Genomic DNA, 13,937 nt, shown 5'->3' with positions numbered 1-13,937 from the left:
TGATAAGTTTATGGATTTTATATGAATTTTCTATGGATTTTCTTATTTGGTGACGAGTCTATGGATTTTCAATAAATTTTCCATGGATTTTCTTATTTGGTGACATCCTAATTTTCTATAGACTTTACGTTGCTACTTTATACTGTCTATTTAAATTTAAATTTTGTTTTGTAGTCAAAATCCGCGCGCTTTCATGAAATCCCACCCTAAGATTTATCATTCGAGATTCAGATAATGGACCTGATTCCAACCTAACCTAATTGTCATTAAAAAAAATTACAAATAATAATTGTAAAAATGAACAATTTCACTTAAAAAATCACAATAATCAATCAATAATAAGGTAACACATTTTTTTTTTAAATATTTGATTTTAATATTCGAAATTAATTTACTAAATAATTATATTTCCACTTCTGTAAATACCAACAACTTTCCATTACTTAACGACGTGATTTCCAGTTGCCTGCAGAATTTAAATCAAAACGTCAAAATGAAACTGGTGGCAAAAAATATTGAGAGAGATGGTGGCGGGTAAGCTGTCAAAAATTAATTTTATTTTTATTTTTATTTTAAAAGTCTACTCCATATGGAATTAGTCAGAATTTTAAAAATAAATTTTCCATGGGTTTATTCAGGAGCGTTTGTCTCATTCCCGAAAATCCTGAGGACATGTGGCACGCGTACAATCTCATAGCAGAAGGTGACTGCATCTGCGGATCCACAATCCGCAAAGTTCAAACAGAAAGTTCTACAGGAAGTACCAACAGCACTAGAGTCCGCACCACGCTGACAATTAAAATAGAAAATATAGACTTTGATACTCAGGCATGTGTTCTAAGACTGAAGGGACGTAACATTGTCGAGAATCAATACGTCAAGGTAGTAAATTAGTCATCAGCAGACTTAATTAGCAACGTCATTGAGTGATTAGCCATCAGAAATTGTCCTGTTTAATTCCTAATTGTAAATTTTTATTTTAACTACAGATGGGTCAGTACCATACCCTAGACATTGAACAGAATCGTAAATTTACCCTGAAAAAAATAAAATGGGACTCGATAGCCTTGGAGAGAATAGACCTGGCGTGCGACCCAACTCAGAATGCCGACGTAGCTGCGGTAGTTATGCAGGAAGGAATAGCGCACGTGTGTCTGATAACTTCAAACATGACAATAGTCCGTGCTAAGATTGATCAAGTCATTCCGCGAAAGCGCAAGGGCATGGTGTCGCAGCACGAGAAAGGACTGAACCGCTTTTTCGAGAACGTCGTCCAGGCGATTCTGCGTCATGTTAATTTCGATATCGTCAAGTGTGTGATCATCGCCAGCCCAGGGTTCGTCAAGGATCAGTTCATGGAGTACATGATCCAGCAGGCGATCAAGACTGATAACAAAGTTCTGCTGGACAACAAGAGCAAGTTTATTCTGGTCCACGCGAGCTCGGGGTTCAAGCACTCGCTGAAAGAAGTCCTGGCTGATCCTGCTGTGGTCGCAAGAATGGCGGACACTAAGGCTGCGGGTGAAGTAAAAGCTCTGGAACAGTTTTACGCTATTCTGCAAAATGATCCCGCGAGAGCTTTCTATGGGAAGAAACACGTCCAGGCGGCTGCTGCTGCTCAAGCCGTTGAAACTCTGCTTATTTCTGATAAATTATTTAGGTATCATATTTTTATAAGTTGGTAATTTAATTTGTTGATTGATTTATTAATTTAATTTGTCCTCCAGGTGCCAAGATGTTGCGACGAGAAAAGAATATGTTGAATTAGTTGAAAGTGTGAGGGATGCCAATGGAGATGTCAAGATATTTTCAAGTATGCACGTGTCTGGAGAACGTAAGTTTATTTTTTTCACTTTTAGTTGATAAAAAAAAAGTAATGAAATTTATTATCTAGAACTTGATCAACTTACGGGTGTAGCAGCAATTTTAAGATTTCCAATGCCAGAGTTGGAAGACGAGAGTAATGAAAGTGATTCTTCAGATGATTAACATGATTTTTTTTTTACTACTGTTGATATTTTTTTGTAATGATGGCAATTTAATTTATAATGAATTACTAAAGTATCTTAATAATTATAAATTATATATGTTAACTTATTGTATAAATAATTTGAATAATTTATTAATAATTGATTTTTCTTTTCATTGATTTTTTTTTTCATCTCTCCAGAAACTAGCGTAGTACCCATTGGCTTCAAGTAAGTCTTGATGAGTTCCACACTCTGATATATATCCACGGTTAATAAAAATAATTCGCGAGAAAATTTGCGTTGCAGAAAGCGGGTCGTGGGTCGACGCGATACACGTCCGTCCAACTGATACCGAAGATATCACATCTTGTAGTCGCTGTGAAAATGATTTCACGAGTTGGTACTTTTATTTATCAAATATATATGATATATAATATTTTAATTAATTACTTGCTGCGCGTCTTCAGATTCGCATCTTTTTAAATTATCAAAGAGTAAAATTCTGGGATTTCTTACCAGAGCTCTTGCGAGAGACAACTTTATTCTTTGACTGGTTGTTAATTGGACTTCTGATTCGTCCAAAACTGTGTAGTATCCCTGTATATTTTAATAATTAATGATAAGATTTATTTAATAATTTGAATATTCATAAAAATATAAAATACTTTAGGTAAAGAAGAAATAAATTCGTGTAACCCAACATGTCTAGCAGTAGCGATAATTTCACTAGCTAACATTTTGCGATTTCCGCCGTAAGAAATATTATAAGCAATAGATTCATTAAAAAATCGCGGCTCTCCCTCAACTAGACCCATCTGACGTCTGAGTTCTTTTAGATTTGAATCATTCAACTGCTGGTCATCGAAAAACTGAAGAAAAAAGTTATATTTGCATGGAATATTTGAAATAAAGTGAAGATTTGTCAGCAAAATTTCTTACAATGTCACCGGAAGTTGCTTTATAAAATCCTAAGAGCAATTGAATGGGGATAGAGACCCCAGAGTGCAATCTGCCGACGAAGGCGACGAGTTCTCCAGGCTTTATATTGATATTTACTTCATATAACTTAGGAATAGCCGCGTAATACGAATGAACGAATGACACTTGTTTGAAAATTATTTTTCCCTGGAGTTCTGATAGTCTGTTAACTTGATCTGTTTTAAATTGTGTGACGTCGTCGAGAATGTTGACGAAGTTCGCCGAAATGTCGATCTCTTGGGAAGTTGACTCCATAGGAAGAACTAAATGACCAACTAACAAAGTACCCAAGATTATGGCCTCCGCGACTCTGAAAAAAATAAGTGAATTATGATGGAGTTGAGAGAAGTTACTTCGGTGTAATAAATACTTAAAAACGGTCGCCGAGTCAATTTCCTCGTGACTTAGCATATATCCGCCGTAAAATACCGCGACTGAGTATGCAAATTGGGGTAATGCGACGCAGCAGCCATGGACAAATGCCTGTAGCTTGACATTATTCTGATTACTAGTTATTAAGTTATCAACATCCTCGTCAAAGTCGATGAATTTATTCTCTAAATTTAATGCTGCTATTGCTTCGGCGTTTCTTGTTGCTTCGATAATGGTCTGAAATAGTTTTTGTATTTTATTAGTTCTAAAAATAAAGATATAAAGTTATTAGTATATTTGAAATTTTCGTGCGGGATGACGATGTTGGGTTCTGACATCATGTATGACCTCTCAGAGGGCCACTTTTGTGTTGTGAGCCGCTGTGAGATGTTGTGACTCATCTCGGGTCGCGCAATAATTTTTTTTGACTGCAAATTGAATTTATTTTACTCGTTTCCGTGCCCACGGATGCTACAGAATTGATTTCAAGTTAATTGATCCCCACAAAAAAATTTACTCAAAGATTCTGTGATCAAAAGCTAGATTTACTAAAAGTAAAATAATTAATCAATTGTCATACCTTCTTAGCTTTATTCAAACTAGCAGCAATATGATGACATCGTTCTGTTATTAGCTGCTTATTAAATTGCAAAATTGATAGCGTCATAGGTGTAAATATTAGAGAAGCAAGACCCAGTTTCCAGTGATAGAACATCGAGAGAATAACGCTGACAGTAACGGACGCCAGAGTTTCTATCAAAAATACTAGTCTCCGAGCACATCCTTGCTGAGCCTCAGGTGGTTTCCTCAGCACCCCGAGAATTTCGCAAATAGTCCTCGCTTCAGTGTCGAACCATTCCATGTTCTTCTGCAAAAATTTTCTAAACGTCTCTCTGCGTATTCTTGTCATCAGTTTGCTGTCCACGAAACTTAGCATCGAGTCCTGGACGATTTTGCAGAAGCTCGCGACGAATCCTGCCGCAAAGAACATGGTCGTGAAGAATTTGTAGCGTTTCAAGAGTTCGGAAGTGTCGAATAGAGCCACTAGACTCAGTGTTTCTCCATAGAGGACTGTGTACATGGGCGCATTTAGACCCAGGATGATGGAAGCGAGACTCGCAAACAGTAAATGCAGCCATCGTTGTTTGTCTTGTAGAAGAAATTTAATTAGCTTCTTAAAAGCGACCGTCCTGCTCTCTATGGAGTACGTGGCCACGTTCGGCGCTTGAAGAAATGCCTGCGATCGGCCGATTTGGACCAGGCCCGATCGGAGCAATTGCTGATAACTTCTTCCGAAGAAACTCGACGTCCGGGGAAATACTGCATTACATGATGGCTGCTGGTCCCGACCCTTTGCCATAGTTTCGACTAAATAAACATCAATAATTATCACAATTATCAAGACTGAGATAATAAAAACGAACCTTCAAAGTTATCAACTTTGCCATCTTTTTCAACAATCAAATTATCAATCTCTGGGTATGCTTGGATCATATCTGCAATGCTATTAAACTCATCAATGTTCCCATCATTTAAGTACAAAATTTTATCAACTTTGTCTAGGATTCTTGGGTTATTTGTTACGATAATAATCGTCAGTTCATCATATGCCTAAAATAAAAAAATATTTCGTTTATTTCGAGTCAGAAAAAATTTTCCAGAGAAAAAAAATTTATTAACCTGTTTAATGTCATTGAAAATCTTTTCTTCATCAATCGACGACAATGCCGACAATGAATCGTCCATCATCAGAACCTCTGGCTCGCGGTATAAAATCCTAGCTAATGCAAGTCTCTGTCTCAGATCCACCTGGAGATCCCAAGTAAGCGGAGTGTTGTATCCTTGAGGAAGTTCAGTAATCAACGAATGCATGCCGACGATTTCAGCGACATGGTGTACACGTTCATCGCTTTTGCAAGTCGTTAAACAGGTGATACTCTCCATCATAGTCGTGCCAAACAGCACTGGACACTGCTGAGCAAATCCAATTTGCTTTCGTAGCCAGGACAGATCAATGTCTTCGATATTCATTCCATTGAAGCTGATCTACAATTTTAAATCACAATTATTTGACCAATAAATTAAATCATTTGTAATTAAATACTTTTCCACGTTGGAGAAAATGAAACCGATGAATCAGCGACAGCAAAGTTGTCTTCCCTGAGCACTGGGACCCCAAAATACCAACTGTTGTCCCCCGATCGATGTCAAATGACACATTCCTCAGTATCTGGAAGTAAAATTCCATTATTATCAATTCATTTACATGGGAAATTTATTTAAATTCAAAATTTACCGCCTGTCCAGTCAATGAATATCTGAACGTGACATTATTGAAGACAATGATCCTCGAGCCGACATCACTAGGCTCAGCGCCTTCAATTTTCAAAGTGCTTCCGCTCATCATCAGAATCCTTCTCGCAGCAGTGCTGGCTTTCCGCATCAAGTGAACATACAGGGGAATTTGAAATATATAGAAAACCGCAATATGTGTGCAGAAAGAAACAATAATCAACGAAGCAACGGAGTAGCTTTTGTCGATTCTCAGCAAGTGGACACCCTGCCAGAAAGCGAACCCGTACATCCCGTAGATGATAATCCAGAGCGTAGCACCAGTTACGCTGAAAATCGTTCCCTTCAGGATGTCACACTGCTCGACAGGTACTAGGTGTCTTATATATTTGTTGACCTCGTACTCTTCTTTTGAGTAAGCGCAGACGCATCTCATGTGATTCAATGTCTGCTTGACCATCGCCTGGGCCATGCGATAGTGATTCGCTTCTTGTTTCTTGACGTAATCAATTACACGTCGTGTTACAATTATTATTGCGGCAATCACTGGGACAACTGCGAGTAATGTTCCTGTTAATTGATAGCCGTAGTAGATCGAGACCATAATGCATGAAGCTATTGTTGATAAAGTCGCTATGAAATTTCCAACCTTTTCATCTAATCCTGTCTGCAAGTATCTAATATTCCTGTAAATATTCGAAATTTACTCCCGATTTTTTAAATGGATGCTAAAAATTAAAACAATTGATTAATTGATAATTCAGTTACTTGATACTATTTGCTGCCAATTCCTCAGGATCTTGTTGACTTATCCATGAGATATTCTGCTGCAATATCGATTTAAATTGAATATTTTTGGCTCGGCACACTTGACTCAGTGATGCATTATTGAAACAACCAACGAACGTTGATGTAAAGATAAGCTGAGCTAGACCTAGAACTGCTGACGAGGTAGAAAATTTAAGAGCTCGTGATGCTAATTCACGTGGCGTTATTTCTTCTTCAGAAATTTTACGTAATCCTACTGGTATTCTTGTGGTGTCGTTGTAGGAACTCATTGACAAGGCGATCTCGTACTGGAGAAATACTTCTGCTAAATTTGCATAGAGAACTATTATCCCTGGCGTACATATTCCAGTTAGTATTGCTGATATTAAACCAATTATTATTTGACTGATGTCTCGGCATGATGCAAATGAAAACTAGTAACATTTAAATATTTTATTAAATTTATTATTTCAATTTTTTAAATAATTTATCAATTACTTGTGGTAATGTACATTGAATTGTATCCGAATAATCTAAATTATTGACATTTGTTTTACTGTTTTCCATTATAATTACAATTATAATTACTTATTATATATAAAATATTAAACAAATGACTGTAAAAATTGAATACAGCGGGAATAAAATATTCAAATCAGTACAAAGGGAATGACGAAGAACGAGAAGCTAATGGAGCAGCTTGATCGAATAACCAGTTGACCAGTTTCTTGTGATCAGTCAGCATGGCAGCTCGCAGGTAAATCCTGAACCACTTGTTGGTGTTGTCTAGTGAGCATCCGTGCCTCTGGAGCATGTAAAGGCAGTCTAGGGATCCAGTCGGGTGTTTTATGCACCAGTTTATAGCCAGGCAGAGTGCGTTTTCTCCGGAATCTGTTGTCAGCCAGGGATCAGCACCTTTGGACAGCATGAAAGACATCAAGGTAGCGTGTCCGTGGTTGCAAATACGGTGGAATGGTGTCAGGCCACCTGGACCTAATTTTACGTTGACCAAGTGAGGACAGTAGGTCACTATTTCGACGCATTGCTTGGCATTTCTTCTCAAGTAGCATCTCTGAAGACATACAGAAATTTTTTTAGCTCGTGTCCTTCATAAAGGATAAGCTTTTGATTCTTAGGACAGACTTCTTGTAAACATTACAATTTTTTACAGTGTACTGAATTCTCCAGGAACTAAAACTAAGTTCTAATGTTTGTAAGAAATCCTTCCTAAGAATCAGCGATTCCTTAAAATAAATTTTTGATTTCTTTGTCATATAAATAAATATAAAGACATAAAATGTTGATACCTCAGTAGCAATATGAAGAGCTCGTAGACTTTTGATATGATTCAACATCACTGATCCCTTGGCCATTCCATCAGCAATAATATTTATCTTCTCCCGCGATAATTTATTCGATACTTGAAAACATTTTTTGGGTTTTAAAATCTCTGCAAGACAAAATTAATTATAATTTATATCTTTAATTAAAATAATTAATTAATTTACCAGACAACCGAAGTATTATGATCACCACAGTTGATATCAGCACCAAGACAACCCAGACCATCAAATTTTTAGCAGTGACCATGTCATTTAATTCAAAAATATTATTAAATATTTTATGAACATCATTTTTAAATGACGCTAAGTCTTTCGACATTTTGAAAGTTATTTTATTAATTAAATTTATTGCAATTGATTAATTATTAATGAATTTCTCATCAGATCACCCGCGAAAGCAGCAAAATTTGAATCCTGGAAATGAAATTCGATACGAGATATCGATACTCGATATTTAAAATAAATAAAAAAAAACCACTTGCGCGCCATCTTTTCATCAGAGTAAAAAACAACACGAGTGTTGATCTCGATACCAGCTATCTGATAAATAAAATAAATTTTCAAGTATTACAAGCAGTAAGTAATTTATATTTGATAACATCAGGTAACTAAATAATAAAATATATAATTTGCTTATATATATTTGTAAATTCAATGTAAATATCGTTGCTAATTAATTGGTAATAAATAAATTTATTTGTTGTTGTTTACGATGATGACCAACCAGATCAGTAATGATGGCCACAGATAGCTGTCAAACAAAATCAACTTTTTTTATTATCTACCACTCAGCCTGACAGTTTTGATCAGATAGCAAGACCATAATTTCTGGTATCATGATGAAGAAATTAATCACTTAGTGTTTTATTGCTCGCTCAAGGACGCAGTATTGACGTTTTGTTATTTTTTTTATTAATGAAAAATTACTTAGACTTGATAAATAAATAAATGAACGATGTTTAGAGCTGAAGAATCAGCAAAAGGTAATTTTCTTCAACAGACTAAAGCTGCAAGAGAAGAAAGAGCTAATGAAAAACGTAAGGAAGCTGCTGTTGTTTGCATCCAAGCCTGTGTACGTGGGTGGCTCGCCAGGACTAAATTTGCCACTAGGATATTGTGAGTATTTTTTATTTTTAAAATTTCCAGCAGCTTCTAATTTATAGTAATAATTTTTCTTATGCTGTAAAATTTCGGAGTGAACGCGAATTAAATCCGGAGCGGACTTTATTTGAATATTCAAACTCTGGATTGAAGTAAATGAGAATTTAAATAAAATCCAGACTCCAAAATCATTATGCTGAAAAAATAAACTCCGTAACTGAGAGTGATGGAGTAAATTCGAATTTAAATCCGTATTCACTCCCCGTTTTTTTATAGTAGATTATTATTTAATTAATTTTTTATAAATTTATAGAAAAGAGTTCGATAATTATTTTCCCCTTGAAACTGCGACTGATGTCTCCATAGAATTAAAACCAGCGTTACAAGTTTATAAACAAATATCAAGATTTTTAATTGTCTTTAAACGTGACCGGGATCAAACAAGAATAGAAAGAATATGCAGGTAATTTTTAGTAAAATTTAAAATAATACTGAAGTCAGCTGACCTCTAGTAATTTTTGAATTTTTTTCAAAGCGATAAACTATTCAAAAAATTGCACGTATAGATTTTTTAATTTTCTACATGTGCATTTTTTTTTTTTATGATACATTTATTCAAAAAAAAATCCGAAAATTGTCTGTTATCTTCAGGATTAAAATTAAAAATTTAATTTATTTATTTTTTGGATATCATAAGATATCTAGTGAAAACGCTGGACTCGGAGCTCCCGAAGCTGTCGTATGTGGGCGTAGCCTTGAACAAGGACCACTACATATCCTGGATATCGCAGATGAAGACGATACTGTACCAGTGTATGGTCGGCCTGGATGACTTGAGACCCGAGAGGCCAGCAGACCACAGATGTATTTTATTGAGACTCCATACTCTGGTGAGTTTTACGTCAGCCGGGACCTGGGCAATTCAGAAAGCCAAAGGAATGGACAAGCTCAGAGCGGGTATGAATCAATTGTGTGCTAATATTATGGGACATCTAGTCAATTCTGGTTTTTATACAATCATGCAGGTGAAAAATTTTTTAAATAAAATAAACGTAGTAAGTTACTGGACATTTTAATTACTTACTGCAATTAAATTATTTCAGACTCTATTAGTAAAAGGATTAGGGAGAGAAAAAATAGCATTGAAACCACTTGCGCTGTCAGCAGCCGTTACATTGACAATGCGGCCATTGATATCATCACAAATGTCCGATAAACTAGTATCGTTATTTCTTATAAATATATTTAGTGTACCTGCACTCGTTTATCATTTGAATATTTATTCATCAGAGGTAATTATTTTATTTAATTAATTTAATTATAAATTATTATAATTAATTATTTTTCTTTTAGTGCATAAATTTATTTATCAGCCATAATTTATTTACGCGAAGTCTTGAGTTACTTAACTCAGAGCAAAATTTACGGATAATATTTAATGCACTTGAGGGAAGTTACGCTCTCTGTTTACTGGCAAATTTAATTCAGTTGGCAAATATTGAGCGAGATGAAGTTTTAAAAGATTTATATTTTCCATCATTTACATTTGTCGTGACAAAAATGCTCGAGTCTTGTCAGCAGTACGTGGTAGCAAAGCAAAGTAATCTGACTCATTGGCATCCGGTGTTGGGTTGTTTTGCCCAAGCAGTTGATTCTTCTTTGCATGGTGCCATAGCTTACACTAAAATTCAATTGTCTTATCTTTGGACCGGGAGAATTGTATCGCAACTTATTGGTACTGATAAAAAATATAAATATCAATATTTATATTTATAAAAATAAAAATATATTTATTTTTTTTAGGACTGCCATTAGTAGAAATAGTAGAAAAAGAAGTGCCGAGTCCACCGGAACATCAAAGCACATCAGTTGGTACAAATATATTTCGCCGCGCATTTTTAGAAGCGCGTACGAATCGCAACAATAGTAACAAAAATTACCGGAAACTGGGAAGTCCTGACACGACTAAAATATCATTGATCTGCTCGTTGTTTCAAACTGCGCTGCACACTCTGACGCAGATGAAACTGGACATACTCACGGGTCTGTGCTACCAAGACAAAGTTCTCTACCACATGTGGCTTTTTCTTAACACTCTTGGACCCCATTGCGGACTCCGCGCATTCCTAGACCACTTGGCAGCAAACACTAAATGTAGCGCGCCGGAATTCCAGATGCTTATACTCTTCAGCGACTGCATGACCCACTACGTGACGTGAGTTAAAATAAAACTCTTGATAGTCTTTGATATTTAAATATTAAATAATTAACGCGACTAGGATATTGGACGACATGGAGATGTATGAGCAGCAAGATCCATTCAAGCTCACGGACTTTGTCACCATGTCGTATTTTTTAAACCAGTTTCTGTACAAAGCCGTTCTCAATAATCTCTTTGGTAAGCTAGATGCCAATAAATAGTATTAATATGTGATAAATTATTATTATTTATTATTTATTGATTACTTTACTTGTCATTACTGATATAAATTTCAGTATCGTATATTATAGTACGACGTACTGAGTTTCAGATGTTACAGATGTCAAGACAGTGTCCAACAATCAGCTCTTTTCATCTCTGCACACTCTGCTGATGGCGATCTATCGTCGCGATTGCCGGAGAACGTTCTGTCCTGATGGCCACTGGCTGGCTAAGGTAGACCCGATTACTCACCAATAATTAACGCGTAGTAAATAAATAATTAAAAAATTAATTATAGGAAGTAAGAGTGTCGGGATTCCTAGCAGATCTAGAAAAAGGCAGGAGAGGCGCAGCCCTTTTACTCTCCAAGATGCCGCACGTGATTCCTCACTCGGAACGTGTGGTACTTTTTCGTAAGCACGTCGCTGATGAGAAAGCAGTCCTGGGATTGACAGAAAGTGCATGCAATAGTCCATCGTCGACTTTGATATCTGTCCATAGGACTCGAATAGTCGAGGACGGGTACCGTCAGTTGGCGATGCTGCCTCCGCAGGCTCTAAAAGGCGTGATACGGGTGCGGTTTGTCAACGAACAGGGACTCGACGAGGCGGGAATTGACCAAGATGGAGTGTTCAAAGAATTCCTCGAGGAAACGATAAAACGGGTGTTCGATCCGTCATTAAATCTCTTCAGAGCAACCAGCGAGAATCGTTTGTACCCATCCCCGACCTCTTACATGCAGGAAAATCATCTCCAGCTTTTTGAATTCGTGGGTCGTATGCTCGGCAAAGCCGTCTACGAGGGAATCGTCGTCGACGTACCTTTTGCTTCTTTTTTCGTCTCCCAATTCTCTGGTCAAGCTGGCGGAGCGCTCTACAGCTGGCTGGACGAGCTGGCTTCACTTGACCGCGATCTATATCGCAGTTTGACTCTGGTTAAGCACTATAAGGGCGACGTCAGTGAGCTCGAGTTAACCTTTTCCCTCGACGAAGACGTGATGGGTCAGCTGGTGACACACGAACTGAATCCCGGTGGTAAAGCTGAAACCGTAACTAATTTGAATAAAATAAATTACATTCATCATATGGCGCACTTTCGTATGCACAGACAAATTAAAGACCAGACTGCAGCTTTTACGAAGGGGTTCAAGTCCATCATTAACCCCGACTGGCTCTCATTGTTCTCGACGCCTGAACTGCAGAGACTAATATCCGGTGATAATGTTCCTCTAGATTTACGAGATTTACGCCGGCATACTCAGTACTACGGCGGGTTCCATGATAGCCACCGCGTTGTTTGCTGGTTGTGGGACATCCTCGAGAAAGATTTCAGCGAAGAAGAACGCGGTCTGTTTCTAAAATTTGTCACCAGCTGTTCCAAGTCTCCGCTGCTGGGTTTCGCTCACCTAGAGCCGCCTTTCTCGATCAGGTGCGTCGAGGTAGGCGACGACGAAGACACCGGCGACACTATAGGCAGCGTAATTCGTGGATTTTTTACAATACGGAAAAAAGATCCGCAAAATCGTCTGCCCACTTCATCGACTTGTTTCAATCTTCTTAAATTACCAAATTACCAAAAAAAAAGTACTCTTCGTGAAAAATTACGGTACGCAGTAACAAGTAACACCGGTTTCGAGTTGTCTTAACGCGAGACATTCGGGGCTCTTCTACATTTAGTCAATCAGGAAGATCCTCAGTACTTTAATTTATTTTATTACTCTAATTCTGATCATCACTGGACGAAATTTGATCACAAGCTTTTCTTTAACGATCTACCGCCGTCGTCATAATCTATTAATACTCTTCATTCCCTTTTACACTCGACTTGTTTCAACTATTCTATTTTTTTTCTTTCTTACACTCGGCTTCAATTTTATTTTATACAAAAATAGAAAAAGTAAATAATTTAAATAAACTGGCCGTCAATTTATCTACCTCGAGTAAAAACTTGGTGCAGGAAATTTCACCAATGACCAAATGATTAATATGACGGCAATCAACATCAATGCTTTGTAAATTGCTCGCCTGTATTCCGTAGCTCAGATATTTTATAAAATAAAATAAAACTATATTGTAAAATTGTTAATAATTACAAATAACATAACTTTGTATGTTTAATACAATTGATAATTATGTAAATATTTAAATAATTGTTATTTATTTAAATCCACTGCTCATTCCTCTGATAGTAAAGTTAGCATGAGTGAATGTAGCAGATATCAGACAAATTTTTACTTATTAATAAATAGAGTAAATAATTAATAAAATAAGATTTTTAAAAAATGCGCATTCAAAAAATTAAAAAAGTAGTAAGTGTATTTTTTTAAAATATTATTTTTTAAATTATTTACTCGCTTTATTTATAATTTTAAATTTGAAGTCTGCTACATTCACACTCATAAGTTAGCTGGCATCTGAAAATTTTTAAAACTCAAATAATAAATTAAAATATTCATAAAATAAAAATTTAAAAAATTACACATTTAGAAAATTCAAAATTCAGTACATGTATTTTTTAAAATATTCATTATTTTAATTACATAATTTTTTGTATGTAATTAAAAAATTATGTTTGCTACACTCATCCCATTCTTTCAATTCAAATAATTCCCGCGCAAAGCCGCATCCTGCGCAGAGCGAATTACCGCTCTCGCGCAGTCACGTGATGTGAAAACCGACGGCAGACGGCGCG

At 36.3% G+C, this 13,937-nt stretch overlaps 4 protein-coding genes across 6 annotated transcripts; 2 read left to right on the top strand and 2 right to left on the bottom strand.

The window, feature by feature from the left end:
• The first annotated feature begins 36 nt into the window (after nt 1-36).
• Nucleotides 37-2,138, top strand: LOC103579784 (protein pelota). Its single transcript, XM_008561311.3, has 6 exons — nt 37-343; nt 463-534; nt 639-882; nt 990-1,660; nt 1,728-1,834; nt 1,895-2,138. Exons 2-6 carry the CDS (start codon nt 494-496, stop codon nt 1,987-1,989), a joined length of 1,158 nt encoding a protein of 385 aa, XP_008559533.1. The 5' UTR covers nt 37-343; nt 463-493; the 3' UTR covers nt 1,990-2,138.
• A 270-nt stretch (nt 2,139-2,408) lies between these two features.
• On the bottom strand, nt 2,409-6,947 carry LOC103579795 (multidrug resistance protein homolog 49-like). The gene is made up of 11 exons (XM_008561322.1): nt 6,879-6,947; nt 6,381-6,814; nt 5,617-6,298; nt 5,425-5,550; nt 5,001-5,366; nt 4,745-4,931; nt 3,901-4,688; nt 3,319-3,557; nt 2,910-3,258; nt 2,636-2,839; nt 2,409-2,567 (listed from the first exon to the last, which is right to left on the bottom strand). Exons 1-11 carry the CDS (start codon nt 6,945-6,947, stop codon nt 2,409-2,411), a joined length of 3,603 nt encoding a protein of 1,200 aa, XP_008559544.1.
• Nucleotides 6,948-7,021: 74 nt separating this feature from the next.
• Nucleotides 7,022-8,118, bottom strand: LOC103579783 (uncharacterized). The gene is made up of 3 exons (XM_008561310.2): nt 7,889-8,118; nt 7,688-7,830; nt 7,022-7,452 (listed from the first exon to the last, which is right to left on the bottom strand). The coding sequence occupies exons 1-3, from the start codon at nt 8,040-8,042 to the stop codon at nt 7,036-7,038; spliced, it is 714 nt and encodes a 237-aa protein (XP_008559532.1). The 5' UTR covers nt 8,043-8,118; the 3' UTR covers nt 7,022-7,035.
• A 95-nt stretch (nt 8,119-8,213) lies between these two features.
• On the top strand, nt 8,214-13,386 carry LOC103579782 (ubiquitin-protein ligase E3B). Of its 3 annotated transcripts, none has more exons than XM_008561308.2 (10): nt 8,214-8,299; nt 8,451-8,839; nt 9,138-9,287; nt 9,522-9,849; nt 9,928-10,116; nt 10,178-10,559; nt 10,628-11,039; nt 11,104-11,222; nt 11,356-11,480; nt 11,545-13,386. In XM_008561308.2, the coding sequence occupies exons 2-10, from the start codon at nt 8,679-8,681 to the stop codon at nt 12,889-12,891; spliced, it is 3,213 nt and encodes a 1,070-aa protein (XP_008559530.1). In that variant the 5' UTR covers nt 8,214-8,299; nt 8,451-8,678; the 3' UTR covers nt 12,892-13,386. The 3 variants fall into 3 exon arrangements, with proteins under 3 accessions (XP_008559530.1, XP_008559531.1, XP_008559529.1); XM_008561309.2 differs by having other exon boundaries at nt 8,229-8,327; nt 11,365-11,480; XM_008561307.2 differs by having other exon boundaries at nt 8,229-8,327.
• Nucleotides 13,387-13,937: the final 551 nt, after the last annotated feature.

The sequence above is a fragment of the Microplitis demolitor genome, chromosome 2 (genome assembly GCF_026212275.2).
Source record: "Microplitis demolitor isolate Queensland-Clemson2020A chromosome 2, iyMicDemo2.1a, whole genome shotgun sequence".
NCBI classification, from domain to species: domain Eukaryota; kingdom Metazoa; phylum Arthropoda; class Insecta; order Hymenoptera; family Braconidae; genus Microplitis; species Microplitis demolitor.
This window is presented reverse-complemented; position numbering and strand designations above follow the sequence as displayed.

Excerpts from the sequence above, each read along its gene's own strand:
- LOC103579783 (XM_008561310.2), bottom strand. The coding sequence starts at position 8,042 with ATGTCGAAAGACTTAGCGTCATTTAAAAATGATGTTCATAAAATATTT. Across the intron at positions 7,831-7,888 it reads CATAATACTTCGGTTGTCTG|AGATTTTAAAACCCAAAAAA; the intron begins GTAAATTAATTA and ends TTTGTCTTGCAG. Across the intron at positions 7,453-7,687 it reads CTCTTCATATTGCTACTGAG|AGATGCTACTTGAGAAGAAA; the intron begins GTATCAACATTT and ends GTATGTCTTCAG.
- LOC103579784 (XM_008561311.3), top strand. The coding sequence starts at position 494 with ATGAAACTGGTGGCAAAAAATATTGAGAGAGATGGTGGCGG. Across the intron at positions 535-638 it reads ATTGAGAGAGATGGTGGCGG|GAGCGTTTGTCTCATTCCCG; the intron begins GTAAGCTGTCAA and ends GGGTTTATTCAG. Across the intron at positions 1,835-1,894 it reads TATGCACGTGTCTGGAGAAC|AACTTGATCAACTTACGGGT; the intron begins GTAAGTTTATTT and ends TTTATTATCTAG.
- LOC103579795 (XM_008561322.1), bottom strand. The coding sequence starts at position 6,947 with ATGGAAAACAGTAAAACAAATGTCAATAATTTAGATTATTCGGATACA. Across the intron at positions 4,932-5,000 it reads TTTTCAATGACATTAAACAG|GCATATGATGAACTGACGAT; the intron begins GTTAATAAATTT and ends TTTTTATTTTAG. Across the intron at positions 2,568-2,635 it reads TTATTTCTTCTTTACCTAAA|GGATACTACACAGTTTTGGA; the intron begins GTATTTTATATT and ends TAAAATATACAG.
- LOC103579782 (XM_008561308.2), top strand. The coding sequence starts at position 8,679 with ATGTTTAGAGCTGAAGAATCAGCAAAAGGTAATTTTCTTCAACAGACT. Across the intron at positions 11,223-11,355 it reads CGTTCTCAATAATCTCTTTG|ATGTTACAGATGTCAAGACA; the intron begins GTAAGCTAGATG and ends ACTGAGTTTCAG. Across the intron at positions 11,481-11,544 it reads ATGGCCACTGGCTGGCTAAG|GAAGTAAGAGTGTCGGGATT; the intron begins GTAGACCCGATT and ends AATTAATTATAG.